The following is a 22565-nucleotide window of genomic DNA, read 5'->3' on the forward strand; positions in this document are numbered from 1 at the left end:
TCTGGGCTGGGCTCTCATTTTGCATGCCAAATAGACCTGTACTCATCCAAATCTTTACTGCCCTTCGCCAATTCACAAAAAAGTTCCATTCACCCATCACCACTGTCCTCATTAGCCTAAATTAGCTCCCGAATAAACAAAAGATTAATTTAAAGATTCTCAACTTTGTTTTCAAGTTCAGGGTCTTCTCATTCCCGTTCCCTGCAACCTACTCCAGCTCAACCATCCTTTGAGATCCCTGAATTCTTCAATTCTGGCACCTTGTGCATGGCAAGTTTTAATTGTTTCAGCATTGGTGGCCAAGCATTCAACTACCAAATCTCTAACATTTCGACGCTAAATTCTGGATTATTTAATAAATCACATCTATTTCTGGACACTATGTTCAGCCCAGCTAACACATTTCCTGTTGTGCACAGTCAGAAGGACATGTTGTTCGATGCAATCTGTCAGTTGTTGAGACATACAGCTTACGGACCTGAGTTCTCGTTGGCACTGAAAGTTATATGCCACGTTAACTCATTGTGTGATGGCAGAATGTCTTTTTGGTTTATGGCAGCATCTCGTTAGCGAAGAATATGAATGGTGTGTTCACTACAAAATAACAGCATGAAATGGCTAGATTTACCTTACTTAAATTGTTGGGACACTCCCCTTCCAGGGTTATCCGAATATACTGGACGTTAATTCGGGATCATTAAGCAGGCTTTCAGTACTAGGTAGTACTGCATGTATTCACATACAGTTCCCTGTTCTGCATAGGTGAAAGAGATTTGTGCATAACTGTACCTTTTCCACAGAGAAAGGGTTACAATAATTGCCAACTCTTGTTGCATCTCTCCCAGCAATGCTTGGACAATCAAAGTCTACTTATCTGTTTGGAGGTAGATCAGTTAGCAAACATTGACAGTTAACAAATACAATTGTATCTGCAAGCCAACAAGAGTCCAACCAATGAGCACCCTCTTATTATGCTATATAAACTGGTGTTCCCTATCCAAGTCTGATTTCTTACATTCCAGTTTTGATGAGTGCAAGATGAAAAGATTGATTTTGTGTCCATTTTTCGTAATGTAATCGAAGTACAGAGATTAAACAAGTATAGGTTATTGCTATATTACACCAGAATTTGTAAGGTATTTAATACTATAAAAGAGTGAAAATGTTAACTTCAGAGTAGTACCAAAAGGTAGCTTTCATATTAGCTATAGCTTCATGAGATGAGTACAATACTAAATTCAAGTTATGATGTAAGTGTTTTTTAAGGTCATAAACAACAAATTTCATGCTATTAGAGGGACAGAAGTAAGAAAATTGTTTTTCTTTAAACCAACTAAGTTAATTTTAATTAAAACTATGCCTATATACATTTAATACAACAAAGCAATTTCTATGAAAATGAACTAGATTGAAATCAACTACTACATCTAACTGAAAAAAACTAGTATTTCGTGATTGCAGAAATTCAGGAAAGAATGCATATTTCCAAATCAGATGTACAGAAATATTATATTTGTTTCATGGCAGATCATCGATTACCTGTTGCTACTTGTTTATCAACTCTTTCAATCAGCCTTTGTTTATCCTGTTTTACTTGATTTAACAAATCGCTGAGAGTTTTAATTTCTTCCACTTTACATTGTAAATCTTCTTGAAGCTTGTTGCTGTCAGCATGTGTTGCAGTAAGCTCCTAGAAACAGTATTGTAATTATATGTTTGGAAAAGAATTTAAAATGTAGTAATTAGTAAGAAATATCAAATATTTCATGGGAGCATTCATTAGACTGTTATAATTATAACGCTGTGAAACATGCCCTCCGCAAATTAATGTTAACATATTCACACTTAGCTTTATTGTAGTAATTCTCCCAAGATATAGACTTTAGCTGAAGAAAGTCCCAGCCTCAATTGGTCATTGCACACTTGCTACAGGATTACTTCATAGAGAGAAAATTTTGAATACTTGTTTGACTCGAGATGGGTAATGCTTCAATGAGTCCCCATACCTTCCTCTATAAGTTAGCAAGGTTAGATCTCATGGAATACAGGGAGAACTAGCCATTTGGATACAGAACTGGCTTGAAGATACGAGTCAGAGGGTGGTGGTGAAGGGTTGCTTTTTAGACTGGAGGCCTGCGACCAGTGATGTGCAAAAAGGATCGATGCTGGGTCCACTGCTTTTCATCATTTATATAAATGATTTGGATGTGAACATAAGAGGTATGGTTAGTAAGTTTGAAGATAATGCCAAAATTATAGGTGTTGTGGACAGCGAAGAAGGTTACCTCAGAGTGCAACAGGATCTTGATCAGATGGGCTAATGAGCCAAGGAGTGGCAAATGGAGTTTAATTTAGGTAAATGTGAGGAACTGCATTTTGAAAAGGCAAATCAGGGCAGGACTTATACCATTATTGGCAAGATCCTGGGGAGTATTGCTGAACAAAGAGACCTCGGAATGCAGGTTCATAGTTTCTTGAAAGTGGAGTTGAAGGTAGATAGGACAGTGAAGAAGCATTTGGTGTGCTTTCCTTTATTGGTCAGAGCAGTGAGTACAGGAGTTGAGAGATCATATTGCAGTTGTACAGGACATTGGTTAGGTCACTTTTGGAACAGTGTGTGTAATTCTGATCTCCCTCCTATAGGAAGGATGTTGGTTCAGAAAAGATTTACAAGGATGTTGCCAGAATTCGAGGTTGAATAGACTTGGGATATTTTCCATGGAGTATCAAGAGGCTGAGGGGTGACCTTATAGAAGTTTATCAAATCATGAGGGGCATGGATAGGGTAAATAGACCAGGTCTTTTCCCTGGGGTGGGGGGAGTGCAGAAATAGTGGGCATAGGTTTAGGAAGAGGGGCGAAAAATTTAAAAGGCACCTAAGTGGCAACTTTTTCACGCAAAGGGCGGTGCATGTATGGAATGAGGTGCCAGAGAAGGTGGCGGAGGCTGGTACAATTACAACATTTAAAAGGCATCTGGATGGATATATGAATAGGAAGGGTTGAGAGGAATATGGGCCAAGTGCTGGCAAATGCGAATAGATTAATTTAGGATATATGGTCAGCGCAGATGAGTTGGACTGAAGGGTCTGTTTCTGCGCTGTACATCTCTATGACTCTAAGTGCCTCTTTCAGCTTTTAGAATTCATAAGATTTGGGCCTTACACACCAAAAGAGATAATATTTGCCCCATTTCCCTTATAATCTGTTACTGGCATCAATAAAACCCTATATTCACCATTAACAAGATATTATCAATGTGCTTAGTGACTCGGGCCTGTGCTACTTCCTAAAATGGTGAATAATTGTGATAATAGCAGCAAACATACACCAAGTTCTTTCTTTCAGTGAAGAAAACATCAATGAATTATATTGCCAAGCAGTGAAATGATTCAGACCCTTGTAATAAATATAGTTTTGGAGTTGGCTGACAGCAAGTTACAAGGTACCAATTAATTCAAGAAGCTGAATATCTTGTAAATTGCCAGAGCAAACCTGGAATAGTTCAGTAGAACCAGAGAATGAAAGATTATCAAAATGGTGTTTTAGTATCAACTCATATTAAAAGATCAATTAAACATAAAAAATTATGACCAACATTTTTTCATACCTACTAATATTACACATTTTGTTCCATAGATGATTATTGTGACACAATTAAGGCATTGAATTATGATGACAAGGAATTGGTTAAGATGCTTCTGGGGAAAAAAAAACTTGACAGTAACATGAAGTCAACTGTCCTACTGGTATAAAAATAAGCAAGATCGTGGTCTGTGTTGCAAAGGATCTTTGAGAAATTAGGTGTGACTAAAAATAGGGCAGTAAACTCAGGATCATTATGCTAGTTCAGTGGAGTGAAAACAGATGAGTCAAATCACAGCAGGTGGTCGAAGTGATGGTATAAGAGACTTTTTCAGATTAAGGGTATTGACAAGATGCCTGGAAGTAAGGAGACAGCCAAGCTGGGTCGGTTTCAATGAAACCAATTTCTTCATAAGGACCTGAACAGAGCAGTTAAGGATTTAAACTAGTAAATGGGGGGCAAGAAAATCTTGAGTGCAGAGAGAGGGACAACAGATAATTACGTTTAGGGAAGCCAAATAATGTAAACTAGAAAGGTTAAAAGAACAGGTAGGGTTTTGAAAGCAACATATTCTAGGGCAGATAGAAAAGGTTAAGAAAGACAATGAGAATGAGAGTGAAGAAAAGTATAAGATAATTAGAGAGGTATCACAGCTGTTTGTTAATCACTTCTGAATTATAAACTCTTTGAATCCAGAGTTGTACAATATAGACTGGTATGTCCATGCAAAGCTAGTTAAGTTGACTATTGAACAAAGAAGGTAATGGATATCCTTGTCACAGAACTCCCTAGTGAAGTCAAGCATCCAGAAAAAAAAGGCAGATCTACCCAAAGTTACAGCAGCTACCTTACAGAAGGGAAGAGGCTAACTTGCACCTCGCCTAACGCATAGTAACCTTCAGTTTAAACTCAGTTGTATCTCTCTCAGGAGAGAGCAGCCTTTGGTCCTCTGACACTATGGCAACTTTCACTTTCATTTAACATTACAAACTACTCTGAACAAAACCCAGCCCAGCCAGTGATAATGTCACTGAGCAACTAAAAGACCTAGGCTAGTGCTCTGGGGACATGGTGGAATTGAAATGAAACGAATTGGTTAAAATGAAGAATCAAAATTGTGATATGAAAAACTTCAGATTTTTAATAACTGTTCATGGACTAAATGAATTGACAAATGATAAACTTTTACACACAGCAATGACTCTGTCTGGAAAAGACTGTTCAGAAACAAAGATAGGCTGTTACGCAGTGACTCAAGCAATTAGCCATGTCTTGCCGAGATTACATAAACAAAGCTGCTTTGACACCTCCTTGATAAACTGGATGCTTTATTGCCACATAAACAAGTGATTAGCCTGCAGAAGAATTTAAGGAGTTAATCACAGGGAAGCTGTGTCTTCGAATGACATTTCAGGTCAAATGTAACTAGAAACAAAGAAATTTCTTTTGATAAGGAAGCCAGCTGCAGACTTGCAGTAACTGGAATGAAAGTACTCTAAAGAAATCATCAACATATCACCTGAAGAATGAAAGTCTGTCTAAGATTCGAACATTAGAAGAACTCAACGACAGAACTTCGAAGAACAACACTGCAAAAGGACCAAACCCTGGAAACTCCTCCCAGAGTCAGATCATTGTTGATCATGGCCAGATTTCACCATCAATCAGGTAGTATCTAAGTTAGGTTGCAGGGTTATACCTGCTTACTTGAGGGCTCTAATATTTGGTTGCTACATTACTTGACTGTCTGTGCGATTTCTAAATAAGTAGCCAAATTAAAGGTAATTTGTGGTCATTCACCCACAACAAAATAGTATCATGATGCCATAAAATAGACTATTGCCAGTTGTCATAAAAACCCCATGATTTATTAATGTACTTCAGGGAAGAAATCTAACTTATCTAGTTTGGGTTAGATGTTATTCTAGATCCACAGCAAGGGTTGACTTTTAATTACCTTCTAAAATAGCCTAACAAGCCACTCAGCTCAAGGGCAACAAATGCTGAGCTTGCAAGTGTCACCCAAACCAATGAAACCTTTCTAAATAAGTTCCACCTTTCTTCATACAACCTCATCAGCATATTTTTCTAATTTTTTCTTCTTTTGTTAGATCGAGTGAATCCTTACAAGAGTGTAAAGGACTTGGAGTATACTTAAGAGGGAAATCAGGAGGGCAAAAAGGGGACATGAGATAGCTTTGGCAAATAGAATTAAGGAGAATCCAAAAAGTTTTTACAAATACATTAAGGACAAAAGGGTAACTAGGGAAAGAATAGGGCCCCTCAAAGATCAGCAAGGCGGCCTTTGTGTAGAGCCACAGCAAATGGGGAAAAAACTAAATGAGTATTTTGTATCAATATTTACTGTGAAAAAGGATATGGAAGATATAGACTGTAGGGAAATAGATGGTGACAGCTTGCAAAATGTCCAGATTACAGAGGAGGAAGTGCTGGATGTCTTGAAACAAGTTAAGGTGAATAAATCCCCAGGACCTGATTAGGTGTACCCTAGAACTCTGTGGGAAGCTAGGGAAGTAAATGCTGGTTCCTCTTGCTGAGATATTTGTATCATCAAGAGTCACAGGTGAGGTGCCGGAAGACTGGAGGCTGGCCAAAGTGGTGCCACTGTTTAAGAAGGGTGGTAATGACAAGCCAGGGAACTATAGATCAGTGAGCCTGACGTCGGTGGTGGGCAATTTGTTGGAGGGAATCCTGAGAGACAGGATGTACATGTATTTGGAAAGGCAAGGACTGATTAAGGATACTCGACATGGCTTTGTGCGTGGGAGATCATGTCTTACAAACTTGATTGAGTTTTTTGAGGAAGTAACAAAGAAGATTGATGAGGGCAGAGCAGTAGATGTGATCTATGTGGACTTCAATAAGGCATTTGACAAGGTTCCCCATGGGAGACTGATTAGCAAGGTTAGATCTCATGGAATACAGGGATAATTCAGATAAATGCGAGGTGCTGCATTTTGGGAAATCGAATCATAGCAGGACTTATACACTTAATGGTAAGGTCCTTGGGAGTGTTGCTGAACAAAAAGACCTTGGAGTGCAGATTCATAGCTCCTTGAAAGTGGAGTCGCAGGTAGCTAGGATAGTGAAGGCGGTGTTTGGTATGCTTTCCTTTATTGGTCAGAGTATTGAGTACAGGAGGTCATGTCGCAGCTATACAGGACATTGGTTAGGCCACTGTTGGAATACTGCATGCAATTCTGGTCTCCTTCCTATTTGAAAGATGTTGTAAAACTTGAAAGGGTTCAGAAAAGATTTACAAGGATGTTGCTATAGGGACAGGCTGAACACAGGCTGGGGCTGTTTCCCTTGGAGCGTCAGAGGCTGAGGGGTGACCTTATAGAGGTTTACAAAATTAAGAGGGCCATGGATAGGGTAAATAGACAAAGCCTTTTCCTTGGGGTTGGGGAGTCCAGAACTACAGGGCATAGGTTTAGGATGAGAGGGGAAAGATATAAAAGAGACCTACGGGGCAACGTTTTCACACAGAGGGTGGTACGTGTATGGAATGAGCTATCCTCCACCAGAGGATGTGGTGGAGGCTGGTACAATTGCAACATTTAAGAGGCATTTGGATGGATATATGAATAGGAAGGATTTGGAGGCATATAGGCCAGGTGCCGGCAGGTCGGACTAGATTGGGTTGGGATATCTAGTCGGCATGGACGGGTTGGACCGAAGGGTCTGTTTCCATGCTGTACATCTCCATGACTCTACTACTTTTCCCTTAAATGGATTTACACTATTCACCATGATTATTCCTTGTGATAACAAGCTTCTCATTTTAACCATACTCCTCCAAATCGGATCTCCTGCACATTTTCAATTTTAATTGTCTTACTATTGGAGGCCATGGTGCCAAGCTGCCATGGGCCTAAATTCTAGAATTTTATCTTTCAGCTTCTCTTTACTGTCGCCCTTACTGTCTGGGGATGTGCAGGGTAGGTGGATTAGCCATGGGGCTTTTAGGGTTGCAGGGATAGGGTAGAGGGGGTGGGTATGAGTGGGGTACTTTTTGGAGGGCCGATTTGGATTTGACGGACCGAAAGGCCTGCTTCCACAGTGTAAGGTTTCTAATGACTTTCAGATAATTGTCTAACTCTCTCCTGAAAGCTTTAATTAAACTTACTTCCATTAAATCCTCTGGCAGTGTACATTCCAGAACCTAAATACAAGTTACATGAAAAAGATTTTCATGTCATTTCTGCTTCTTTCACAAAATACTTTAAAGCTGTGCCCTCTTATTCTTGATCCTTTCACGAGTGGAAGCTTCTCTCTATCCACCTTATCGAAACACATCGTGAATTTGAATGCCTTTATCAAATCTCCTCTAAGTCTTCTTTTCTCTCAGGAAAATGGTCTTAATTTCTCCAATCTATTTTCACAACGAAGTTTGTCAGTCCTAGAACTATTCAATCTTTTCTGCAAGCTCCCGAATGTTTTCAAGTACAATATTCAGCCAATTAAAATTATATATTCAGAACATATATCAAATTCAGAATTTAAGATTCTCCCAACCCCAAAATAACATGCGTTATAAATGAAAAAAGGGACTTACTTTGGTCAGTCTGGCAATTGTTTCTTCAAATCCTTCCAGTTCTTTGTGCTGCTTCTTAATTTCATCCTGCAAGGATGAAGGTAGATTACTTAATTCTTAGTAATGCCATTCTTCATGTTCCTTGACAAATTGGGCAATTACATCCTTTTTGTCAACCAATAGCGAAAGATCCATAATCAAGTCAACAAACTTAACTAATGAGTTTGAGAATATGATGAGAATGTGAGGTTTCTGCCACCTAAGGTTAAATAAAGGGAGGGGAGACCAAAATCTTGAGATGGTTGTGGGGGGCATTAGGAGTTAATTTGTGATTGAAGTGACGGGAGGACTTGCAAATTATGATTCTGGATTTGATACATTAGATGACAGTGGCTTAGTAGTTGGAGTCGAGGATGGTGGTAGAAGGCTGTTTGTGCGGCCAGTAGCGTACCATGGGGATTAGTGCTGAGTTGTTATTGTTCATGACAAACTTATGAAAATATGGGTGAATGACAAGTAATTTTATAGATGACACAAATTTTGGGTGGGTTATAGTGAGGAAGGAGGTCTTGGGTTACAGGAGAATAAAGACAGATTGGTCAGATCAGTGGCAGATGGAATTTAACTCTGAAAAAGGTGAGGTGAGGTGATGCACTTTGGAAGAAGTAATAAGACAAGGGAGTACCTAATGAATGGCAGGATACTAGAAAGCTTAGAGGAACAGAGGGATTTTGGGGTGTCCACAGTTTCCAGAAGGATTGGGGAATTAAGGAGGTGTATAAGATGTGGCATCAGTCATGGCATAGATTATAAAGAGAACGGAAGTTACATTGGAGCTGTACCAAACTCTGGTTGAGCCAAAGCTGGAGAACTGTGTGCAATTATGGTCACTACACAACAGGAAGGACGTGAATGCACTGGAATAGTGCAGAGGATATTCACCAGGACTTTGCTTATGTTGGAGCATTTTAGCTATGAAGAGAGGTTGGATAGCCTCAGATTGTTTTCTTTGGAGCAGAGAAGGCTAATAGGGGACTTGTTGAGATGTATAAGATCAGAGAGAATAGAGACGGTGGATAGAAAGAAGCTGTTCCCTTTAGTTGATGGATCAATACAAGGAGGCATACTTTTAAGATGAAGTGCAAGACACTTGTAAAGGATTTCAGGAAAATTGTTTTCACTCATACTTGCTGGGAATCTTGAATGCACTGGGAAGGTTGTTGAGGCAGCAAACATTGCAACTTTTAACAAGTACAATGGATGAACACATGAAATGTCATATCATTGAAGGCTGTGGGCCAAGTGCTGGACAGTTAGATCAGTATAGATAGGTTAGCGCAGTCTACATGGGCCAAAAGCCTCTTCTGTGCTGTATGACTCTGTGGTAAAAATAGAAGTAAACAAGACAGGAGGCGGAGTTTTGGGAGGTTTCGTAAAGAGTGATTTGGCCAGGATGGTATTGTGAAGTCAAATTTTACAGCAGAGAAAGTTTTTGAATAAGTGGAAATGAAAGGCTAGAGATTGCAAATGTCATGGTGGTCAAAACAACCTTGATTATCCAAAAGAGAAGGGCGGGGAGTATTTTGTTTGGATAACTGATTGTTCAGATAACAGATTATGCTTTTATGGGACCTTGTTTGGATAATCGACATTCGGATAACCGAGGTTGTTCTGCAATTGCGGTGATAACACAAGATATAGAGCTTGGATTTAGTTGTACATTGAGTAGATCATTTAGAGTCATAGAGATGTACAGCATGGTAACAGACCTTTTGGTCCAACCGTCCAGATATCCAATCTAGTCCCACCTGCCAGCACCCGGCCCATATCCCTCCAAACCCTTCCTATTCATATACCCATCCAAATGCCTCTTAAATGTTGCAATTGTACCAGCCTCCACCACATCCTCTAGCAGCTCATTCCATACACGTACCATCCTCTGCGTGAAAAAGTTGCCCCTTAGGTCTCTTTTATATCTTTTCCCTCGCACTATAAACCTATGCCCTCTAGTTCTGGACTCCCCGACCCTAGGGATATGATTTGAATATTTATCCTATCCATGGCCCTCATAATTTTGTAAACCTCTGTAAGGTCACCCCTCAGCCTCTGACGCTCCAGGGAATACAGACCCAGCCTGTTCAGCCTCTCCCTATAGCTCAAATCCTCCAACCTTGGCCAGATCCTTGTAAATCTTTTCTGAACCCTTTCACATTTCACAACATCTTTCCAATAGGAAGGAGACCAGAATTGCACGCGATATTCCAACAGTGGCCTAACCAATTCCTGTACAGCCGCAATATGACCTCTCAACTCCTGTACTCAATACTCTGACCAATAAAGGAAAGCATACCAAACGCCTTCCTCACTATCCTATCTACCTGTGACTCCACTTTCAAGGAGCTATGAACCTGCACTCCAAGGCCTTTTTGTTCGGCAACACTCCCTAGCACCTTACCATTAAGTGTGTTAGTCCTGCTAAGATTTGATTTCCCAAAATGCAGCATCTCGCGTTTATCTGAATTAAACTCCATCTGCCACTTCTCAGCCCATTGGCCCATCTGATTAAGATCCTCCTATGGAACCTTGTCAAATGCCTGACTGAAGTCCAAATAGATCACATCTACTGCTCTGCCCTCATCAATCTTCTTTGTTACTTCTTCAAAAAACTCAATCAACTTTGTGAGACATGATTTTCCATGCACAAAGCCATGTTGACTATCCCTAATCAGTCCTTGCTTTTCCAAATACATGTACATCCTGTCCCTCAGGATTCCCTCCAACAATTTGCCCACCACCGAGGTCAGGCTCACTGGTCTATAGTTCCCTGGCTTGTCTTTACCGCCTTTCTTTAACAATGGCACCACTTTTGCCAACCTCCAGTCTTCCGGCACCTCATATGTGACAATCGATGATACAAATATCTTAGCAAGAGGCCCAGCAATCACTTCTCTAGCTTCCCACAGAGTTTTCGGGTACACTTGATCAGGTCCTGGGGATTTATCCACCTTTAACCGTTTCAAGACATCCAGCACTTCCTCCTTTGTAATCTGGACATTTTGCAAGATGTCACCATCTATTTCCCTACGGTCGATATCTTCCATATCCTCTTCCACAGTAAATACTGATGCAAAATATTCATTTTGTATCTCCCCCATTTTCTGTGGCTCCACACAAAGGCCGCCGCCTTGCTGATCTTTGAGGGGCCCTATTCTCTCCCTAGTTCCCTTTTGTCCTTAATGTATTTGTAAAAACCCTTTGGATTCTCCTTAATTCTATTTGCCAACGCTATCTCATGCCCCCTTTATTTAAACAGTAGTGTCTATTTCAGAATGAACATGCAGCCTCAGAGAATGTCATCAGTTTAAAGAGTACTGTGTTTGAGGTGAAAGCAGAATGCAGTGGCTTTGGGCCTCCCAAAGTTCAAATGAGGGAAGTCTTTATCTGTAACTTGCTATTAAACAGAAAGTTAAATTGTGGTGAGAAAGACTAGAGTGTGTTCATGCAGAGACTACCAGGTGTTTTAATAGGCAATGTGCAAATCAGGAAAGTAAGACTAAGGATGAACCTTTGCAGCACTCTGAAGCTAAATGTGACTTAATGGAAAAAGCCGCCATTGCCAGAGATCCACTAGCTGTGCTGGGTAAAGTAGGAGTGGGACCATAGGACAGTCTTGGTGAGATAGCTTGTTGAGGAGAGGTGGTGAAATATTAAGCTGATTGAGCTTTCATGATGTTGTACGTAAAGGAGAGATTGGGTTAAGGGATTAGAATTGGGAATCAAGGCAGAGTTAAGCACAATAAGTTAAATATAGAAGGAATAGTGATGAGGGCATTTACATTCAAGGATGAGCTTCTTCAGCAAAGCAGTGGTGCTTGAGCAAAAAGAAAAAAAATCACATCTAAGTACTGGGATAAAAAATGGATGGGTGATAAGAATTGGTTCTGGAGGGGATTGTGTGAAAAAGTATACCTAATAAAATGTGGGTGCTCAATCTGAGCCCATGAGAAACTTTCAAAAATATAAAAAGGATTGACTAATAGAGCAGAATCGAAGAGTGACGTGCTGGAAAAGCACAGCTGATCAGGCAGCATCTGAGGAGCAGGAGAATTGACATTTCAAGCATAATCGACCAATCAAAATTTGAGTCAAGACAAGTGGTGACGAAGATGTCCTCTTTAATTAAAGAAGAATGTCCAGTGAGTCAAAACCTCAAGTACCTCAATGCTGTGTCGTCTTTTGGTGAAATGTAGAGAGAGAAAGAGAGAATCAAACCAGTCTATGTGCAAGGCAGTGGTGGTAGTTGTCATGTGGACACTACACAAAGGGAGACCTAGGTGGGGAGAGGATGATGGTGGAGGGACAGGGCATGTAAACTTTGTATTTGTAAGATTTATACTTTTGTGCAGTTCATAAAGCAGCAGCTAGCAATACAATGAATATAGCCATTGCATTACAGCTGAAAAATGGGACAAATGATTATATGCCTTTGCAGTCAATGTACCTAAGTACTGAGTGGCAAACAGATACGTCTTACGATTTTGGAATTTGAGAAAGTTGTAACTGAGTCACTGTTTATTGCACTAATGGAAATTAGAGTTGAGTCCACATGATTCTATTCTTATCTGATCATGTACAGAATGACCAGAAACAGCTGCTTATATTCCTGCTTTGCAAATTACCTTATGTTCTCCAACAATCTATTCTTAGTCCCTTCCTATTTCTCATCTTGATGACATCATCCAGAAAGCTGGCAACAATTTCCATAGATACTCTGAAAGTAGCTAGTTCTACCTCACTACCAGATTGCTTGACACCTCCCTCCCCCGCCCCACCCCATCAATTTTGTTAGAGCAATACCAGATGAACAGAAAATTCCTTAACTTAAATATTGGCAAGAGTGATGCTATTGTCTTCAGTCCCAGAAGCAAAATCCCTTCCCTAGCTCTGACTCCTGGGAACTTTCCATCTGGGAACTAAACAACAAAGAACAGCACAGGAACAGGCTCTTCTACCCACAAAGACTGCGGCAGCACATGAAAAACGAAAAACCTTTTGTCTCTGATCAGTTTTGTAACTGAAGTTCTTTACAGCTATAACATGACTTGCCAATTTTTATACATATGCCCCAACCGATGAAGGCAAGCATGCCACATGCCTTCTTGACCTTATCCATTTCAGTGAACTGTGGGCCTGTATGCCTAGATCACTATATTGATGCTACTAAAGATTCTGTCATTCACTGTATACTTTCCTCTTGCATATTAAATTTTCCAAAATGCACCACCTGGCGCTTGTCCAGATTAAATTTTGTCTGCTGTTTCGCAGGCCAAGTCTGCAGGCTATCTATGAAACAGGAGACAGTTCTACCGTTTGGGTACCCCGCACCGCCTGAGTCTACCTTTCAGGAACCCTTCACTGCCCAATTGTACTTCCTACTCAAGGTATGGGTACCCCGCACCGCCTGATTGTACCTCCCACCCAAAATTCATTTGCCTGAATATCCCAACCGACCCATCATCTCAGCTGCTCCTGCCCCAGCCCCACTAAGTTGATACTGTCCTATCCCCCCCCGGTGTAGGAACTCCCCACATACGTGGGTGGGACACCACCCATGCCCTCCACTTCCTTCAAGACTTCCACTTCTCTGGCCCCCAACGCCTCATCTTCGCTATGGACATGCAGTCCCTCTACACCTCCATCCGCCATGACCAGGGCCTCCAAGCTCTCAGTTTCTTCATCTCCCGACATCCCCACCAGTACCCTTCCGCTGACACTTTTATTCATTTGGCCAAACTGGTCCTCACCTTCAACAATTTCTCCTTCCAATCCTCCCATTTCCTCCAGATGAAAAGAGTAGCCATGGCCACCTGCATGGGGCCTCAGCTATGCCTGTCTCATTGTCTGTTACGTGGAAAAGTCCATCTTCCAGAGTTACACTGGCACCACTCCCCACCTTTTCCTCCGCTCCACTGATGACTGCATCAGCGCCACCTTGTGCTCTCATGAGGAGGTCGAACAGTTAATCAACTTCACCAACACATTCCACCCCAACCTCAAATTCACCTGGACCATCTCTGACACACCTCCCTCCCCTTCCTAGACCTCTCCCTCTCCATCCACGGTAACCGACTCAACACTGACATTTTTTACAAACCCACCAACTCCCACAGCTACCTGGATTACACCTCCTTCCATTCTACCTCATGCAAAAATGCTATCCCGTATTCCCAATTCCTCCGCCTCTATTGCATCTGCTCCCAGGAGGACCGGCTCCATCAAAGAATACACCAGATGGCCTCCTTCTTTAAAGACCGAAATTTCCCCTCCCACGCGGCTTAAGATACCCTCCAAAATATCACATCCTCGTCCTGCACCTCTGTCCTCGAACCCACCCCTCCAACCGCACAAGGACAGAACCTCCCCACCTGCCACCCCACCAACCTCTGCATAAATCACTTCATCCGCCAACATTTCCGCCACCAACAATGGACCCCACCACCAGGGATATATTTCCCTCCCACTCCTATCTGCTTTCCACAAAGACCATTCTCTCCGCGACTACCTGGTCAGGTCCATGCCCCCTAACAAGCCACCCTCCCCTCCCGGCACCTTCCCCTGCCACCGCAGGAATTGCAAAGCCTGTACCCACACCTCCCTACTCACCTCCGTCCAAGACCCCAAAGGAGGCTTCCACATCCATCAAAGTTTCACCTGCACTTCCACATGTCACATTGTATCCGCTGCTCTCAATGCGATCTCCTCTACATTGGCAAGACCGGTCGCCTTCTCGTACAGCACCTCAGAGAACATCTCCGGGACACCTGCAGCAATCAACCCCACCTCCCTGTGGCCAAATATTACAACTCCCCCGCCCATTCTGCCGAGCACATGCAGGTCCTGGGCCTCCTCCATTGCCACTTCTTCAACACCCGATGCCTGGAGGAAGAATGCCTTATCTTCTGCCTTGGTACCCTTTAATCCCAGGGCATCAATGTGGGTTTCACCAGTTTCCTCATGTCCTCTCCCCCCAAGCTTACCCCAGTTCCAACCTTCCAGCTCAGCACCACTCTCATGACCTGTCGCACCTGTCAATCTTCCTTCCCACCTATCCGCTCCACCCTCCTCTCCGACCTATCATCTTTACTCCCACCTCCCACTCTCAGCTACCATCTCCCCAGCCCCAACCCCACCCATTTATCTCTCCACCACCAAGGCTCCTAGTCTCATTCCTGATTAAGGACTCCAGCCCGAAATGTCGATTTTCCTGTTTCTCGGATGCTGCCTGACCTGCTGTGCTTTTCTAGCAACACACTCTCAACTGCAGGCCATCTATATCCTGCTGCATCCTCTGGCAATCCTCCCCATTATCTGTAGCTCGCCCAACCTTTGTGTCATCCGCTAACTTACTAATCTGACCACCTACATTCTCTTCTAAATCATTACAAACAACAGGGTGCCAGCACTGAACCCTATGGAACATCTGTGGTCCAGTCAGTAAAACACTGTTTTCTATGACTAAACCATGATTTGGAAGAGACAATCAAGGTATTTTTTAATGTATAATTTCAGTTACATCACACTGTAAATATTTGCTATAAATTCTGTGCCTTACAATTGTGTCCTCCACAACCACCTGATGAAGGAGCAGCGCTCTGAAAGCTAGTGCTTCCAATTAAACCTGTTGGACTATAACCTGGTGTTGTGTGATTTTTGACTAAACCAGTTCTGCATCCATTTTAACAGTTTACTGCAGATCATCTTGAACCAGCCTGACGTTCAAAGGCCTTGCAAAAGTCCATATGGACTTACATATTTGTCACTTTCTCAAAAAATTCAATCAAGTTTGTTAGACCCAACTTTCACTGCAAAAGCTATGTTGCCTAACACTAATAGGCCCATTTTTTTCCAAATGTGGGTAACTTTTATCCCTAAGAATCTTCTCCAATAATTTCCCTACCACTGACATAAAGCTGACGGCCTTCAATTTCCAAGATTATTCTATTGCACTTCTTAAACAAAGAAAAAACGGTGGTTACAATGTTTGGGACCCTGCCTGTGACTAAAGAGATATAAAGATTTCATATACTGCCATAGCAATTTCCTCAGCATTCTGGGATAGATCTCATCATGTCCTGAGGAGTTGTCTATCTTAATGCTTTTTAAAACACCCAACACCTCCTCCTTTTGTATATTGGCATGCCTCAGAATATCAACATTCCCCTCCCAAGACTCATCATCTATCAAAGCCATCTACTTTGTGAATACTAATAAAATATTCGTACAGGACTTCCTTCACTTCCTCTGGTTCCACGCACAAATTCCCCCTTCTGTCCTTGAGTGGACCTACCCTTTAAAATGCCTTGGGATCTTCCTTAATCCTGTTTGCCAAAGATATTTCATGGCCCCTTTTAGCCCTTCTAATTCCTTGTTTACTTTCCTCTATCAGAGGCTGAACTAGGCTGTTTAGATTTTTGGTGCTAAACTTGGCCCTGAAATGAGCTTCCAATCACATATCTGCACATCTCAAACTGCATCTCTGTAAAACCAACCAACTCTGCCAATAGCTCAACTTACCTGCTGATGAAACCCTCATCAGTGTCTTCATTACCACTAAATTCAAATACTCTCAGGTATTCTGCACGGTCTTTCACATCCTCCCCTCTGGAGACTTGGCTCATCCTAAACTCTGCTGCTAAATTTTGACGTCCTATTCATTTATCAACCCCTTTGATTTCTGTCCTGTGTTGGCTCCTGGTTAAAATTTATTTTAAAAATGTACACCCTTGTTTTTAAACTGCTCCATGGGCTCACCCTCCCCACTGCTGTTAGCTCCTCCAGCTCCATAATACTCCAAGATTTCTGAACTCTTTGGATTTTCACCTTTTCAGCATCCTTAATTTTAGCTGTCAATGATGACCGTGCCCTCAGCTTTGTTTGCAACTCTCACGCTAAGCATCCCTTCCTCTGCTCTTATTTGGGACACTATTAGAAACTGCACCTTTGACTAAGCTTTTGGTTATCTGCTTTAATATCTCCTTGCAGGCTCAGTGATTGATGATTTGTTTGATAACGCTTTTGTGAAAGCATTTTGTGTTTTTGGCCTTTTCGTTGTTTAAAGATGTTATATAAATCCCAGTTAAGTAAAATTTAGTGCATGACATTAAAGTATGATCAGTTATAGGACAATTATAAAACAGTATGCAAGATTAAAGATAAAATTTTCTCTTGCAATGAGCTGCCAGAAAAAGTGATGGAGGCTGGTACAATTGCAACATTTAAAAGGCATCTGGAGGGGTATATGAAATGGAACGGTTTAGAGGAATATGGGGCAAGTGCTGGAAAATGGAACTAGATTAGGTTAGGATATCTGGTTGGTACGGACAAGTTGGACAGAAAGGTCTGCTTCCATGCTGTACATCTCTATGACTCTATAACTTTAGATGTCTTAAACAAGACAATGTTACAACATTCTCACTAAACAACTTCAGATGATAATTTGACCTTTGTCTACTTAATACCAGAAGTAAACATAATTAATTTGTGGGATTAGTCACAATTACATTTTGTCTATACAGCTTTTTTGTATCTTCTTATAATAGAGAAATCTGACTTACAACCCTGAACTTAGCTAACTGCTCACGGAGGTCTTCTATTTCTCTACACTGTCTCTTGGTTTCATTCTGGAAAATAAATAATAAACCCTTGTGAATCTCTGTAAAAGATGAGTATACCAATAGATATTGGTTTGAAAAATAGCTTCAAATTAGAGATCAATCACGTTAATAACAGTAAAATGCAATACACGGATCTAAATCAAAGCGTGATAAATAGCACGTTGCTTATTTAACTTTGATCCTCAAAAATGGTCAATCCTCTTAACTATATATGTCTGCCTTGCCCCAAACACTTGTTTATAGCTTTGATCGCTGATCTCTTTAGCCAAACTTATTCATTATATATAGATGCAATCTCTGAATGAATTCCTCCCTCTTCTCTCTCCTTTTGTGTGGTTATACTATCAGTATATGTATTATAAGTCTACTGACTCCCATAGCTACACTGACTTCACTTCCTCCCACCCTGTTTCCTGCAGGATTCTATTCTACTCACAAGGTTTTGCCATCTCTGTCAAATCTGCTTTGACCTTGAAACCTTCCACATAAATGTTTCCAATATGTCTTCATTTTACTCCTACTGAGAATTCCTATTTGGTGTGTCTGACAAGGTTTTTGGCTATGCCAATCCATTTCCACCAATTCTACTCTCACCCTTCCAAACACCTTTTCAAATGCAAAATGTTGCCTTCAGCAGCCTCCAAGCTCAAAAGATCGCCTGGTATTTCTACCATCTCCAGTATGGCGCTCCCACTAGAAACAATAAGGGAGCTATCACCACTTTCTCAAGGGCAATTAGACTTGTTTACAAACAATAGCCTCTTGCCAAAGACTCTCATATCCTATGATAAAAACAATAAGAGATAATTATGCCCAAAAAGAACCTAGAGTGCACCCACTGCAGCAACCTCTTATTTTCTGAAAAGTTTCTTCATCAACTTCTCTGAAAGCCTGTTGATCACGGTTTGTCTCAAGAAATTGCTCAAATCTATCCTGAATTAGCGTTTTGCTAGACTTCATATAATACTTTCAGAAGTATTTTTTAATGCTTTTCCAAATAATCTTTTGCATTCTTTTTCCTAATACATTCAACTCTAAATCTACCTCTCAGATACCTTTTCAGACTGAGAAACAGAATTTACTCTGGGTCATTCATCATTCATAACAAAACAACTCACCACCTTAGAACAAAATAAAATCCATCTGTAGGCTGAGCTATTGAAAAAAAAACTCTCTGGTATATTCATTAATATAAGCAGTAAAAGCATGACTTTTGAGTTTCCAGATACAATGTACCTTTGCTTCTTGAATTTCTTTATCAGCAATTTCGAGTGCAATTTCTTTGTCCCTCTCCAACTGCTGTGCCAAATGGTCAATCTCATTCAATTCATTGCACAAGTGCTCATTTTTCGTGCTCAGATTTACAACTTCATTTGCTGCATCACTTTTTTTCTCCAGAAGTTCCTTCAGCTGCTTCTCCAAATCACAGTTAGTTCGCTGAAGATATTCAACCTGCAATTATTTTTTGAGAGGGAAAATCATCCTGATATCATCACGTACAGCATACCATTTTAAAACGTGAATGCAAGGTTAAATTAAACGAAGATTAATAAATAAAAGCATTATACAACAAATTCTATTATTTCGAAAGCTGTGTAGCTATAATTACAATATTGATTGGGTTCTATAAGCTTGCTTGCTATACATATTGTTGTCTTGAGACAAAGACATCAAAACATTTGGATATCAATTGACCCCTAAACTAACTACTTCAAACCTGCCTGGCAAATTTGGCCCTTAAATCAAAACAAATAATCTTCTCTTTATTCATATTCACAATGGTCTTTCATCTGTTCGGAGAGGACAAACCTATACCTCAAGTCTTACATTCAATTGATCTTCTGTGTGAGGCACACTGAATTTTCAATTAAGATTTCATGAACTGTTTTAAATTGTGTACTTGCTAAAGTCACAATTGAAGACATTTCAGCTCAACAATATCTGATAAACATCTCTCACCTATCCCTGTTATTCTCAACAATTTCCCTCTCCTCTACCACATTCTTAACTGTACAACTAGAAAAGCATACAACAGCTCCTGTCATTCTCTGGTGAATGAACCAGGAATGAGTAGAACGATTGCCCTGGCTTTTGTATATTCCCAAACAAAGTCAGGGGACAAACTTCCTCACCAGCTCCAGAATCGTTTCAGGGCCATTATGTAACAGGCATAGAGAATAGTGATGAAGGTTTATTGGGTAAAGGGCTTTTGTTCATCTTATAAAAGCTGAAAGACGAGTACAGCACTTCACCCTTCTCAACCATATTCCTCTCAATAATTCTTCTCCACTACTGACCATTCTCCTTTCCTCTATCGCATCCTACCACGTAGTTACAATGACACACTGCAACTCCAATCTTTCTCCATCCAAACACGCTCACCTCCTTCTTTGTTCTCTTTATATCATTCAGAGATTGTTAGCCATCAACACTCCAAGGATTCCATATAAGAAGCAGAGGCCATCCAATCCTGGTCATAATTTTCAACTGCCCCAGCTACTGGTGATGTGTCAGAGGACTGCAAATGTCGTCCTTTTATTTAAAAAGTGACGAAGAGATAAACCAGGAAATTACTAGTCAGTCAGTCTAACTTCAGTAATGGGTAAATTATTAGAAAGAATTCTGAGGGGCAGAATATACCTATACTTGAGACAGGAATTAATCAAAGATAGTCAGCATGGACTTGTTAAAGGAAAGCTGTGTTTGACAATTTTGACAGAAATTCCTGAGGAGGTAACCCGATTTTGATGAGAGTAATACATTTGATGTGGTTTATATGGACATGAGAAAGACCTCTGATTAGGATCCTCAAAACAGACTGAACAAGAAAGTAAGAGCCCATGGGATCCAAGGGAAAGTAGCACATTAGATTCAAAATGGCTGAGAAGCAGAGAACAGGGGTGATGGTGGAAGAACGTTTCTGTGATTATAAGTGATTCCAGTGGGGCTCTGCAGCACTCGGAACTGTATAAAATGCTGATTGGTCCAACATTGGAGTATCGCACGCTATTTTGGTCACTACATAACATGAATGATGTGATTGCAATAGAACAGGTATAAAGGAGATTTACAAAGAGGCTGCTTGGACAGAAGGGATTGAGATATGAAGACAGAATGTAGGGGCTGCTGTTGTTTTCCTTGGAGTAGCAAAAATTGAACGGGGGCCTCATAGAGGTGTATCAGATTATAGGAAGACTCCTTTTTCCATTAATAGAGGGCCAATAAACAGGAGACAGAACTAAGATAGGTAAAAAGTTAAGAGGAGAGTTGAGGAGAACTCCTTCATGGAATGGTGTAGAACTCATTGCCTGAAAGGGTGATCGTTTCAGAAACTCTGGTGACATTTAAGTCGTGTTTAGATATTCGTTCATGCTGACATAGCCTTCAGGGCTATGGGCCAAAAGCTGCAAAATGAAATTAGCGTAGTCAGATCTTTGTTGACCTGTATGGATACAAAGCGCAAATGTCTGCATTCTATGCTGTAAATGAGTTTTTCTATTAGGTGAGCATATCAAAGAAGTAGCTCACCTCTTTTAAGAAAAGAAGTAAATTTGATCACTTAGGTGAGAACTAAACAGAACACAATTACTTTTGCTATAAAATGTGGGAATACAGTGGCATAGAGGTAATGTCACTGGGCTGAAACCCATTCTACTGTTCTGGGACATGAGTTCACAGCTAGTAAATTTAAATACTTTGTTAAATCTGAGACTAAAAAGTTAATCTCAATAATGCTGATCATGAAAATATAATTGATGGTCTCAGAAACCAATGTCATTTCTAAGAAGGAAATCTGCCATATTTACCTGGTCTGGCATACGTATGATCCAGGCCCACAGAAATGTGGTTAACCCTAGAATACCTTCTAAAATAGTGTTATTAAGATATTCAGTTCAAGAACAAGTTGGGGTGATCTTGTAGTTATTGTTTTCTATTGACAAATGACATTCGCTGTTTTGCTGAATACTTGAAAGCAAAACAGGGGTAATGACTATTGATCTGGACAAGGAATCAGACACTGCTTTAAATTCCCAAACTCTCCCATGTTGGCTTTTAGGTGAGGTGTGACGTAATGCACTACTTAGCCCAGTGAAAAGTGTCATCAACCTGTTCAGTGCAGTTGTGAACTGTAGACTGGGAGTTGTGGTTGAAAGAAGCAATTAGTGAAGGTTAGTTCTATCGCTATTTTCATGGCTACTGGCAAAATGTGGCTTCTTGGTCCTGAAGACAGCAGGTCCTATTGCAGGACATTCCAGAGTTCTATGAAACCTGCATGGAGGAACACATCTTCCTGAGCTCCCCACTTGTAATTCATGCCCTGTATGTACTGTATATTGCGTATTGCAATCAATTTAAGTACAGAAAGCATACTGCAGCTGATGAAACAATAAAGTGGTAGCATTGCAAGTGCAAAATGCTGAGGAGAATCAAGTGATTTTAGACTTTTCATTCCCAAAGTTTTCTAATACTCTGATCTTCCTTATCTCAGTTTCTGGGTCTTTGCTAAGATTGATTGCTATGACCTGGTCAATAAATAATACAGGATGGTAGCAGGCAAACAAAATGGATTTTGGTTTTTCTTTTTACTATCAAACATCACCATGATCCAAAAGTTCACTTACATGAAATTTACTCTGCTCTAATAACTACATTAGTGGATCTGAGACAGTAACCCCATCAGCTCTATCACAATATTTTGGTTAAAATAGACTCCAGCTCACAATAGCACAATTTAAATACATTAACAA

General features: G+C 40.7%; 1 protein-coding gene across 3 annotated transcripts in view; it reads right to left on the reverse strand.

Moving 5' to 3' along the window:
- cep135 (centrosomal protein 135) overlaps positions 1-22565 on the reverse strand; it is a 135068-nt gene that overhangs the window by 62489 nt on the left and 50014 nt on the right. For all 3 annotated transcript variants that reach the window (XM_043690581.1, XM_043690562.1, XM_043690570.1), the window contains 3 exons: positions 19054-19269; positions 8165-8230; positions 1540-1690 (listed from right to left, as the gene is read on the reverse strand). In XM_043690581.1, coding sequence (XP_043546516.1) covers positions 1540-1690; positions 8165-8230; positions 19054-19269 — 433 coding nt within the window. The remainder of the gene's footprint in view (positions 1-1539; positions 1691-8164; positions 8231-19053; positions 19270-22565) is intronic.

This window comes from Chiloscyllium plagiosum, chromosome 1, assembly GCF_004010195.1.
Source record: "Chiloscyllium plagiosum isolate BGI_BamShark_2017 chromosome 1, ASM401019v2, whole genome shotgun sequence".
In the NCBI taxonomy this organism is placed as follows: Eukaryota; Metazoa; Chordata; class Chondrichthyes; order Orectolobiformes; family Hemiscylliidae; genus Chiloscyllium; species Chiloscyllium plagiosum.